This window comes from Scylla paramamosain, chromosome 9, assembly GCF_035594125.1.
Source record: "Scylla paramamosain isolate STU-SP2022 chromosome 9, ASM3559412v1, whole genome shotgun sequence".
Classification (NCBI taxonomy): domain Eukaryota; kingdom Metazoa; phylum Arthropoda; class Malacostraca; order Decapoda; family Portunidae; genus Scylla; species Scylla paramamosain.
The window spans coordinates 16,837,501-16,850,443 of record NC_087159.1 but is presented as its reverse complement, the minus strand read 5'-3'; the positions used below and the strand labels follow the sequence as shown (position 1 = coordinate 16,850,443).

The 12,943-nt window shown below is 37.5% G+C and overlaps 1 protein-coding gene across 1 annotated transcript in view; it reads left to right on the top strand.

The window, feature by feature from the left end:
- The first annotated feature begins 553 nt into the window (after positions 1–553).
- Positions 554–12,943, top strand: part of LOC135103254 (dnaJ homolog subfamily C member 22-like) — a 46,143-nt gene continuing 33,753 nt past the window's right edge. Inside the window, exons 1-3 of the mRNA XM_064009299.1 lie at positions 554–641; positions 1,482–1,501; positions 6,083–6,288. Coding sequence (XP_063865369.1) covers positions 554–641; positions 1,482–1,501; positions 6,083–6,288 — 314 coding nt within the window. The remainder of the gene's footprint in view (positions 642–1,481; positions 1,502–6,082; positions 6,289–12,943) is intronic.

Sequence of the window (12,943 nt, the reverse complement as noted above, 5' to 3'; positions counted from 1 at the left end):
GGCACTGAGTGCACCGAGGTACACAGCAGTTGAAGCCTTGAGAAGTGATATGGGATGGAGCACCTTTAGGGAAAGACTCACAAAAGTCACGCTTAGGTACAAGATTAGGCTTGAGAGAATGGATGATGCAAGGATAGCAAGGAAGGTGTACCTGTGGAATGAAAGTGGAAGCAAATGGAGGAAGAGGTGCATGAGAATGACAGACAGGAGTGGATTACAAGTTGTGTGGTCGATGAGAATGGCTGGGAAGAATAAAAAATGAACGTAAATGGGTGGTAACAAGAGAAGAAAGAGTGGGAGCTGAATGGGATGTGAAAAAATGGAAGAATGAGACAGACAGAGAAGTGAAATGTGTGGAACGGAATGAATGGAAGAATGAGATGGAAAGAAAGAAGACCCTGGTCGATGGTACAAGAAGAAAGAGGCCCCAAGGTATGAAAGGTGGTATGATGGAAGCTTGGGCGGTGATCTTCTCTTCCGAGCGAGGGCACAGTGTATGGATGTGAATGCAAGGAATTACAGATGGTCTGAGTCCCACAGCAAAGTGTGCCAGATGTGTGACATGGGAGAGGATGAGGCGGTGGAACATGTGGTGCTGAAGTGTGTGAAGTATGCCAGACAGGAGAGAGATGACGCAAGTGGTACTGAGTTAATGCATGATAGAAATGAAAGAGTGGAGAAGACAGGAAAGGAGTGATGGTGTTGTTACTGGGACTGTGTAGAGAGGCGAATGAAAGGATGATTGAGGCGGTGAAAGAGTTTCTGGAGAGAATGTGGCGTGCCAGATGTAAGAAAAATTAGTGTAGAGAAAAAACGAAACTGTTCGTTTCGTTTTTTTTTTTTTTTCCCTTCTACAGAAATTGCCGATCCAAAGGCCTGGCTTAGGAGTGATCCCGAACCATTTGTACAATCTAGAACATCAAGATCAAGATCAAGACTGCACCGCTGTCGTGAAATTTCCCATCGTATAAAGGCTCGCCAAAATATTATGGCTAGTGTGAGACTCGTCTCTTCTGGCTGCCTGCCAGGCACACGTGTCATTCGCCACAAAGCAACGCTGAGTAATTCTCTCTCTCTCTCTCTCTCTCTCTCTCTCTCTCTCTCTCTGTGTGTGTGTGTGTGTGTGTGTGTGTATATATATATATATATATATATATATATATATATATATATATATATATATATATATATATATATATATATATATATATATATATATATATATATATATATATATATTAAAATTATGTAAGAAAAATAAAGGGATAGGTGGGGTAAGAACGAATCTCGTGTTTATGATCAATTACATTTTTTTGTCATATATAGATAGCTTACCTTCCTACAGTTAGTATCATATGCATAATACATACTTTCAGTCGCATCGATATGTTCATCATATTATTTATCAAGAACGCCAGAAAAAAAAATCCTCAAAATTTTTTAAATCTTCGCACAAACTGATTTTTTGTTTCTCCTTTCAGTTTGCCAAGCTAAGTGTGGGGTAAGATAAGTCAGTGGACGCCCTCTGCATTCCTTCTGTCTCGCCCTGTTTCTCCATCCCACCCTTGAGAGTGAGTTTTTTTTTTTTTTTTCCCTCAGATATGCTGATATGGGGTAAAAAAAATTACTTGTGATTTTTTCTTACCTCATTATTGATTTCTTTTTACCAATATATGATGATCTTTTACCTATATATTATGATCTTTTATTGCCCATCCTGTATTGTACTCCCATTGCATGCTCAATATTGTCTGAGTAGTGAGTGTCACAGAGTGATGGATGGGATGTCCTGTTGAAACAAATTAATGGACAGCATAACCTAGCTTGCAAATCAGTAGTAACGTAGCAGTCATCGAGTCAACATGTATGTAGGTAAACTGTTAAGATGCCCAGGATTTGCAAGAAAGTGGAAAAGTAATATAGTAAGGCAACAACTGAACTAGCTGTGAAAGAGATAAAGGATGGCGCCTCCATGCGAGCAACTAGTAAAAAATACCACATGTCATTCTCTCTTCTAAGGAAGCACTTCAAGATGAATGAAAATGAAGAACTGATCAAGGACGACATGAAGTTTTTTTTTTTTTTTCATGTAGGAGGGACACTGGCCAAGGGCAACAAAAACCCCCCTCCAAAAAAAAAAAAAAAAAAAAAAACACTGAGATGCCAGTCCCAGAAAAGGGTCCAAAGCGGTAGTCAAAAATTGAAGGATAAGTGTCTTGAAACCTCTCTCTTGAAGAAATTCAAGTCATAGGAAGGTGGAAATACAGAAGCAGGCAGGGAGTTCCAGAGTTTACCAGAGAAAGAGAAGAATGATTGAGAATACTGGTTAACTCTTGCATTAGAGAGGTGGACAGAAGAAGGGTGAGAAAAGAAGAAAGTCTTGTGCAACGAGGCCGCGGGAGGAGGGGAGGCATGCAGTTAGCAAGATCAGAAGAGCAGTTAGCATGAAAATAGCGGTAGAAGACAGCTAAAGATGCAACATTGCGGCGATGAGAGAGAGGCTGAAGATAGTCAGTTAGAGGAGAGGAGTTGATGAGCCGAAAATCTTTTGATTCCACCCTGTCAAGAAGAGCGGTATGAGTGGTACCCCCCAGACATGTGAAGCATACTCCATACATGGACGGACAATGACCTTATACAGAGTTAGCAGCTGGGAGGGGAGGGTGAGAAAAACTGGCGAAGACGTCTCAGAACGCCTAACTTCATAGAAGCTATTTTAGCAGAGATTAGATGTGAAGTTTCCAGTTCAGATTATAAGTAAAGGACAGACCGAGGATGTTCAGTGTAGAAGAGGGGAACAGTTGAGTGTCATTGAAGAAGAGGGGATAGTTGTCTGGAAGGTTGTGTCGAGTTGGTAAAATGGAGGAATTGAGTTTTTGAGGCATTGAACAATACCAAGATTGCTCTGCCCCAATCATAAATTTTAGAAAGACCAGAAGTCAGGCGTTCTGTGGCTTCCCTGGGTGAAATGTTTACTTCCTGAAGGGTTGGACGTCTATAAAAAAGACACGGAAAAGTGCAGGGTGGTATCATCAGCGTAGGAGTGGATAGGATAAGTTTGGTTTAGATCATTAATGAATAATAAGAAGAGAATGAGTGACAGGAAAGAACTCTGAGGAACACCACTGTTAATAGATTTAGGAGAAGAATACTGACTGTCTACCACAGCAGCAATAGAACGGTCAGAAAGGAAACTTGAGATGAAATTACAGAGAGAAGGATAGAAGCCATAGGAAGGTAGTTTGGAAATCAAAGCTTTGTGCTAGACTCTATCAAAAGCTTTTGATGTGTCCAAGGAAACAGCAAAAGTTTCACCCAAATCTCTAAAAGAGGATGACCAAGACTCAGTAAGGAAAGCCAAATCACCAGTAGAGCGGCCTTGACAGAACCCACACTGGCGATCAGATAGAAGGTTGTGAAGTGATAGATGTTTAAGAATCTTCCCGTTGAGGATAGATTCAAACACTTTAGATAGGCAGAAAATTAAAGCAGTAGGACAGTAGTTTTCGAATGTTGCAGAAGTTATTGAAGAAAAAGTTGAAAGGGGGTGTCAAGACACTTACGGTCGTTGTCAGAAGGGCCGTCCGACCTGGGGACATTTGTGGTCCCCTCCCTAGCACATTTAAGTCACTCATTCTTCTGCCAGGGTCTCATTCAGGTTTTCTAGGTCCATCTCATTCACAAACTCATCAAGCATCTCACTATTCCTATCTATTTGTTCACTTAGAATATAGATAGATAGATAGATAGATAGATAGATAGATAGATAGATAGATAGATAAATATAGATATAGATACAGATAGATAGATATAGATAGATAGATAGATAGATAGATAGATACTATACAATAATGTTCATAGGTAACCGATATGAATATGCAGTAGAACCTTGGTTACCAAACGCCTCCCTTTTCGAAACAAATAAGTTTTCAAACAAAATTTTGAACTAATTATTGAAGCGCTTCGGTTGCGGTACCCAAATTCGGTTCTAAAACAAAGACACTTTAAACACTTTAAACACTTTATTATGTTTGTCTGTAGTACATATATAAGCTTAAGGTACAATTAATTGAAAGACAAACAGCCCCTTATGAAGCACAAGCTTTTTGGGCACACTTAATATCTACTTAATACTGAAATGTAAAACAACACTAAACTAAAAATCTAATTGAAGAAAATGTAAAAAAAAATAAATAAATAGCAATAACAAAAGATTTAGGGATAAATGGCTTTGCAAGAACAGGAAGGAAAGGAGAAAAATCATAATTATACATGAGAAATAGAGAAAATTGAAGTGGAATCTGATTATAAACAAGCAAATATTTGTTTTGAGAATAATTAAACAAACAGAAATAAATATGTATATATACTAGAGGATATAAACTATTTTAGTTACATTGGATATGAACTATTTGGTTACAATACCAAGAAACAAAATAATTGATATTGATAAAAATTGATTGAAGTACAAGATGTGTCAGTATTGAGACAATAAATATTCTTTTAGTTTTCTCTTAAAGATATTTACGCTTAATGAATTTTTTATATGTGACAGGGTGCTATTCCATATTTTGGGACCTTTATACATTAGAGAGTGTTGGTAGAGAGTTAAGGTATGATGGGGAATCTGTAGAGAATGCCTGTAGCGTGTGGAGTGGTTATGAGTTAGGGTCAGGGTATTGTTGTTGTTGGAATTTATCAATTTGAACATGTATGATGCAATAGAGAAGTTTGATATGTCAGAGAGTTGAAGGATTTTCATAGATTTAAAGAGTGGAGGTGTGTGTTGGAGGAAGTCACTATTAGTCATGATTCTAATAATTTTCTTGTGGAGGATGTTTAGATTTTGTAGATGACATGGGTAGGTAGTGGACCAAATTGGATTACAGTAGGTTAAGTGTGGGTATATATGGGCATAATACATGATTTTCATAATTTCCACTGGAACAAAGTTTTTTATTTTCAGCAATAGAGCTATTGATCTAGATAATTTTAGGCAAAGGTTTGATATGTGATATTTAAAGGTAAGATTATTGTCAAATGTGACTCCAAGAAATTTTGTCTTAGAAACTTGCGTGATATCTTTATCTAATAATCTAATCTAATAATCTTTATCTAATAATAAGTTACTTGATTTCAGATATTAAAAGACATAGCAGCAGCTGCCGTTTATTACTAATTTATAGTTCCTACAAATATTTACTTCGTTTTTATATACTTGGAGGAGAGACACAGAATATAAGACAGTAATTCAATCTTTAAAATAAGAGAAATTTGATCCCGTTGAAAAATCTTGATGTAAACAAGCAGTTTTCGGCGCTCAGGAGTAATCCCAAGCCACCTATGGCTCTCTCAATGACTTCAAACAGCATTACTACTATACAAATGCATTTTTACAATAGGTTTTTCCCAACAGCAAGATATCTAAGTACTGTGATCACCTTCATTTTGTCGTTAAGTGTGTTGCTCCTCTATGTGTCCTTCTGTAAACAGTATCTTCTGATGAGTTCTGTGTCATTAAGCTCATTCAATAATTTTTTTTCTGGATAAATAATTTGTGAGCTGGAGATTTTGTGAAGCAGCCATCTTGGCTGTGGGAGCGTCTGTCATAAGCTGCTAAGAAAGTGTAGACTGGTCTGGGAACGGATTAATCCATTTTGCATTGATTCCTAAGAGGAAAATAGTTTCGGTTTTCGAATATTTCGGATTTCAAATGACATTCAGGAACGAAGTTCGAGAACCAAGCTTCCACTTTATATTGTAAATTGTAATAACTAATGGGATTGACACTGCTTTTTCTTACACACACACACACACACACACACACACACACACACACATACACATATATCATAGACTACACCACTATGATATATATATATATATATATATATATATATATATATATATATATATATATATATATATATATATATATATATATATATATATATATGTATAGTATTACATGGAGGATGGGTGATGTTGGTAGCACTGTGCGGCCGGTTAGTGAAGTTAGGTGTTGGCAATGATGCAGTGGCTGCAAGTAGAGGCAGCCTAGAGACCGGAAGTGACATGGTAGGTTATTGGTCAGGAAAGCAGCAGTGTGCTGGCCGATCATGGAGGGACAGAGAAAGCGGCCGTTTTCCGCTTAAACATCACCTGTGCTGACAGTCTGCAATATGCTCCCCTTGTGTTACGCTACAACGCTAGTCGCCCATTGCTGCCACTACATGACTGCATCCTGAAGCATGCAGTGAGGATTGTGTGTCCTGGCAGTCTGAGACAGTGAGTATCTGATGCTGAGGTGTGTGTGCGACACCTGCGTGGTCTGTTATGGTGTGGATTACTGGAGGAAACACTGGTGCGACGCTATTGGTAAGCTGTGACTCTGTAGTGTGTTGTGTGGTGCTGCTGTACTGTGAGGTGATAGAGACAGCTGAGTGAGGCCCGTTGGTGTGAATCTTGCACTGTAGCATGTTAGTGTGCCTCGCATCCTGCAGTGCTCCTCAGTGTGAGTGATAAAGACAGGAGTGTCAGTGTGACAGTGTTTTGTTACACTTCTTTCTCTCAGTAGTCTGTTGAGCCCAGGGCCTGTATTAATAAAGACATAGGAGTACTCCTAGGAGCATTCCTAGAAGTGCTCTTATCCTCAACTTTGCTCCTAAAAGTTGCTCCTAAAAGCAACTTTTACTTTCAGAGTAAAAGTTACTCCTAGGAGTAGAAATGTCGTTAAGTAGCGGCATTTCTAAATGTAGCAACATTTATTTTTTAATGAAATCTAATAAGGTGTCGTTCTTTTGGTAGTAGTTCATGTTTGTGAATTAATCTTGAATATTTATAAGTCATTCCAGACTATTTTTGAGAAGAAAGTAAGAAAGGTTAAGGTCCTGGTTTCAGACTGTAATCTCGACAACCAGGGAAGACACATAAAGGCAAACAGGACCATCATAGAGAGGCCAATACATAGTCTAGTATTGCTGTTAGAAGGTAATGCATAATAATAGACCGGAGCATCCCCGCCAAGGAGCCAGTGTAACAAAACATATTATGTGCTAATCCTAGTTTTAAGGTACATACTAATGTTAATTTAAGGTAAATTGTTACACAATTTAGGGAAGCCATGTTACTGTATGTAAAGCGTATGTACCTCATATCATTATTCCTCGGCATTTATAAGTGAAATGTTCAATAGTTTTCTGTTTGCATGAAAACGTGTAATACGTGTAAGTATCAGTATTCAATGCTATATTAAGCACCGAAGCCAATGCTCACTTGTTGGTAGTGTGGGGTTAACCCGCTGGTTGCCTGCGGGCATCACTCATGGCCACGTCGTGCTCAGACAAAGAACGGGCAGGATGGTGACTGAGGTAAATACTTTAATTTTGTAGTAAAAACTGATTGTCATAGTGCCAAGTTAATTGCATGTATTGTTAATGAATATTGTAATATGTTGAAAGTGTTTAATGATGGGTGTGATCAGTAAAACAGATCACCTGAGAGCCAATTGATGCCCAGCCGGTGCGGCTACAATAATGCTAATTGTCATAGTTTTAAAATAACAGAAGGACTAAAACAAGGGTTGAATAGTGATATGTACAAAAAATCTTGTATTGATCATAAAGGCACGGAAGATGATGATGCCAGTGATGAGGATTAAATGTTTTGCTTCCTATCTAATGATTCTGGAATCAAATGATTGCATACTTTTTATGGCTTAAATGTATGTTTAATATTTCAAATTTAATGCTATTTACCTACAGTTTGGGACCTCTCGAATGTCACTTTTGTTAATTTCTTTCAGATAATATTTTTCATGTTTGGTGAAGTTTAATCCATTTCATTTATGCATTGTAACTAGATCAAAATGTTCCTGTTTTGGTATCTTAGTAATTTGTGTACCAGAAGAGATTAAAACTATAGAAACTAGGGTTTCCTTCCCGGGATCCCGAGATCCCGGGATCCCGGGATCCCGGCCATAAATGGGCTTTTTTTCCTTCCCGGGAAATATGTGAAATCCCGGGAAATCCCGGGAAACTTCTTTTTATTATTTTTTTCTTATGTCAGCTAAAAAATACGAAAATGTATGAGAGAGAGAGAGAGAGAGAGATGCCTGGGCTGGAAGCGAGACAGCGATGAGCTGAATCAGCTGACGAGCGACGACACGTACCGTTCTCGTACACTTCTTTGCTTTGGTGGGCTTCTGGCGCTGAGTCAGGTTAGTCTGTTCTATTCTATCCCTGCGTGAAGGTGTGTAACGTGTGTTAATTGTGTAATGTGAAATTATTTCCTGTGGCCTGCTTCATGCTGATTGCTAACATCCTCATTCCTTTGTCCTTACCATAATTCTACTTCGGTGGGGTGAGCCTGAAATAATACAGTGTAAAAACTAGAAAATAAGTCGCCTGTTCCTCATAACTGTGTCTCTGAATGTGAGTTCGTTATTGAATTTTCGTGTTACAGACTACAAATACGGGGTCTCTCACATGGATATGATTTATTGTGACAACAACATCCTTATAGGGAATATAGAGAATGATTTTTTTTTTTTTTTTCAGGTGATTTACTCTACATAACCATTAAAATGGCAGACGAGGCAGAAGCAACAACCAGTACTGAGTCTTATGCATGGAAATATTTTGAAAAACTTAAATGTGAAGAATCGTCACGATGTAAAAAGTGTCATGCAGTTATAAAGTGCAGAGGATGGTCTACCAGTGGTATGATCCGTCATCTCAAGAGCAAACATTCAATTGAAAAAACAAAAAATCTCAAACGTCCTTCAGACAGGTCTCATGATAAAGATACGAGTGAGGTGAAGAGGAATTCTGTGCAACAGAAAATGACTGATTTTTTTTAAAAAGGAGGAGACGAAGGAAGAAATCGTTGGGAAGCTAGCTGCAGTAGATGGATTTTCCATAAATGCCATTGCCAAGAGTGAGTTCATAAAGACATCAATGCTTGCAAGGGGATACAAATTGCCTCAAAGTCCAACTCTTGTTATGGATCTTGTACATAAGCAGTACAATGTTGCAAAAGAAAGGGTGATATTTGATATTAACAAAAGGAAGAATGTTGGGGTTAGGTTTGGATTATCTCTTGATGAGTATACTTCACTAAAAAGCAAGAGATACATGAACATAAATTTACATACTAGTGATACCTTTTGGAATCTAGGAATGGCTAGAATTACAGGTTCACTACCAGCAGAGACTGCAGTTGAGGTAGTTGAGAATAAGTTAGCCGAGTTTCAGGTAAACTTGGAAAGAGATGTAGTTGCATGTGTAACTGATGGAGCCAGCGTCATGGTTAAATTTGGCAAACTGATTAAGACCTGTCATCACATGTGTTATGCTCATGGAATACATCTTGCTGTTTGTGATGTTCTTTACAAGGAAACAGATGGTAACTTAGTTAGTTTGGAAAGGAGAAATGTTACCCATCTCCAAGAAGAGGAAGCTGATGATGTGGAAGCTGTGCCAGAGGAAGAAGAGTTGAGTAGTATGATAGAGGTGGTATCAGATGAGGATTTGGAAAATATTAGGTTAGAGGATCTGGAAGATGATGAAGTAGGGAACATAGATTTGTCTGTCACCATCAACAAAGTCAGGAAAATTGTAAAGATTTTTAGAAAATCACCCACAAGAAATGAGAAGCTGCAGATGTATGTTGTTAGTGAATATGGCAAAGAACTGATGCTAAAACTCGACTCAAAGACAAGGTGGAACAGCTTGCTAGACATGCTAGAGCGATTTCTCAAAGTAAAAAACTCAGTTGCTAAAGCTATGATTGACTGTAATATGGAAATGAACATCACAAATGGGGAATTAAAAGTGCTGAATGACTTAGTAACAGCACTGCAACCAGTGAAACTAGGGGCAGAGAGGATGGGATGCAGAGGTACAACTATTCTTAGTGCTGAAGGTGTGTTTTCATTCATGTTGAAAGAATTGAATGAACAAAAGTCATCATTTTCAATGAAGCTGCAAAATTCTCTCTATAGCAGAATAAATGAAAGGAGTGCGGTTCTCGTAGGCCTTATGAAATACCTGCATTGTGGTAAGGCTTATAACAGCTGTGAGGAAAGATTACCATTAGCTTTACCCCGTAAGTCTGCCATCGTGGAGTCAGCTAAACAGCTGTTAGGAAGACTGTTTCAAGTAAGTGATGAAGAAGCTACAACTAGTGATAATGTGGAAACATCTGTAAATCAACAAAGCTCACTCACTGATAGACTCCAGGCAGCCATAGATCAGATTCAGACACAAAGTACAAAAAAGAGAAGTGAATGTAACTACATTGGGAAGGAATTCAGTGTATTTGAGGCAACTGGGGACAGAACACAGAATTTAGAAAAATTGTTCCAGGCTCTCAACTCTGTACCACCAACGTCAGTTGAATCTGAAAGGGCTTTTTCAGCAGCTGGCCTTTTTATTACCAAACTAAGATCAAAGCTCAGTGATCGTAGTATTGACTATTTGTGCTTTTTGAAGAGTTATTTCAAAAATAATTCTTAGGGTGTATGACTGCATTTGCAGCTGTGATTTTTTTTTTTTTTTTTTTTTTTAATCTACAGGCCATTCCATACTCTAGCATTGGGTGTTTAAAGTCCCACTTCCCTCTTTTCGTTTACCATGTCTGGAAAGTTGGGCCTAAATTCCAAATATTCTTTTTATGATTTTGTATGTGCATTACAGAATTTTTATTTTCTTCAGCTTTATTCAAATACACTGGGAAAATACCAGATAATATCTACTCTTCTTTAATTTCAGGGCATTTCGGAACTTTCAGTATTTTCATTTATTTATTTATTTATTTATTTATTTATTTATTTATTTATTCACTTTTTAGGTTTTGTGGAATATGGTGTTCAAATTATTTTACATATGTTATTGAATATATGCAAAAGTTATTCCATAGTTTCATTTTCTGTGTAGTTTACAGTCTTGTGGAGCAGGATGGCTTGATGGGGGTCAGTGGAGGTGGCCAGTGCTACTGGCCAAGCTTCTATATGGATATGGTAATATGCAAAAATTCATATTCTATACGTATTAGGAAACTCTATGTCATTTAAAAATACTTATTTCACACTTTCACAGGGTAAGTAACAGCGTATTTTTTCTGTCTTTTGTTGTGCCCTTGAGTCGCTCCTGTTACTGAAAAAAAAAAGAAGTTCTACTGAGGTTCATTTACGAATTACGATAGAGAAGGAGTAAACATTAGCAAACATTATCTGCTACGGGAAATCCCGGGATCCCGGGAAATGTCTTGATTTTTCCCGGAATCCCGGGATGCTATAAAATCCCCAAAACAGGAAACCCTAGTAGAAACTGTCTGCGGGATTGCCAGCATGATTAGCTCTAGTTGTATATTCTTTTGTAACAATAAACCTTTCCAATAAAAAAAAAATCGTTAGTTTGTAACCAAAGAGATGAAATGAAAATACATTATTTAAATTAGTTCTACCTTTGGTAGATAATATAAAATACATCCCACGTCCAGTGTTTAGGTTATGTAAATACACCCACAGTAGTTACACACACACACACACACACACACACACACATTTATATATATATATATATATATATATATATATATATATATATATATATATATATATATATATATATATATATATATATATATATATATATATATATATATATATATATATATATATATATATATATATATATATATATATATATATATATATATATATATATATATATATATATATATATATATATATATATATATATATATATATATATATATATATATATTCAAGTACCATAAGAGGTATACTAAAAATCTACCGGAAAGTTTTTCCAACCTACTGATTTTTTTTTTTTAGTAAAATCTACTGAGAATTCACCAATCCCATCTGGCAACACTGCCAGCAGGATTCAGGAGAAATCTGTAACAGAATGGACGTACTACAGGGACGTGGAGTTATTATTTACAAGCGAAATCAAACTATAATACGTGTTCCTCTCCTAGATCACTCCTAAATTCTATTCTTGATTATTGATACTGTTTCCTTGAGCTAATAGGATATTTTATTATATTTAAATGCTGTCTGCTTGATCTATGGTGTCACAATGGAGAGAGAATGCGGTGCCTATATTAAAGTACGTTGATTCCGTTATATATTATAATTACAGTTGGGGTCTTTCGCTAGTGAGTTAGGTGCTGGCCTTCTGTGCCAGCTTAGCCATACCTCCATGTACAGCAGTATAACTAATTTAGTCGAATGTAACATGCTACAAAAATTGTTCGAGCCGAGCGTGTTAAGTGTCTTGCTTCCTTGGCAACCACGCCGAGGCAAGTTGTGTCGAACCTGTAGCAATCTCCGTTTAGCGGCTCTCGTCCCCTCTCGAAAATCATAGGTAGTGTGTGCTTGTCCCCATGCAATACTACGAATTCTACGATGATGGCGAGGGTCCTGAGGAGGGAAGTGTAGCCAAAGACGTTAATCCAGTCGGGTACATTGCTGGCGGAGATCTGGACTTCAGGAAGAGACCCAGGCCGAGGTGTGTAAGGGAGAGGCTCAAGCAGCGGGAAGATTTAACATGTGACACTCACACGAGACCACAGTGAACAGAAGACACCATCCACTTGTCTTTCCAATCCATAGCTTGCTGTATACTTTATGTTAGATAACCATCTGGGGTCAAAAGTTATACGTGTAGTTCAGTGGCCGGTTCATTGACCTGTAGAACCACCGGCAGCCCCACCACAGGGGATCTTGGGAGTGTCAGGCATTGATGTATTAGGGTAGATATTTCGATCATGACCGGGTCTGTTTTTCGAACTTTTTTTTTCTTCTTTTCCTGCTCAAAATATGATGTTTTGTCAAAAGATAGTCATTTATGCGAACTCCAATTTTTTTTTTCTTTGTATCACTAATGAATGTAAAGAAAACACTCATTTCCAA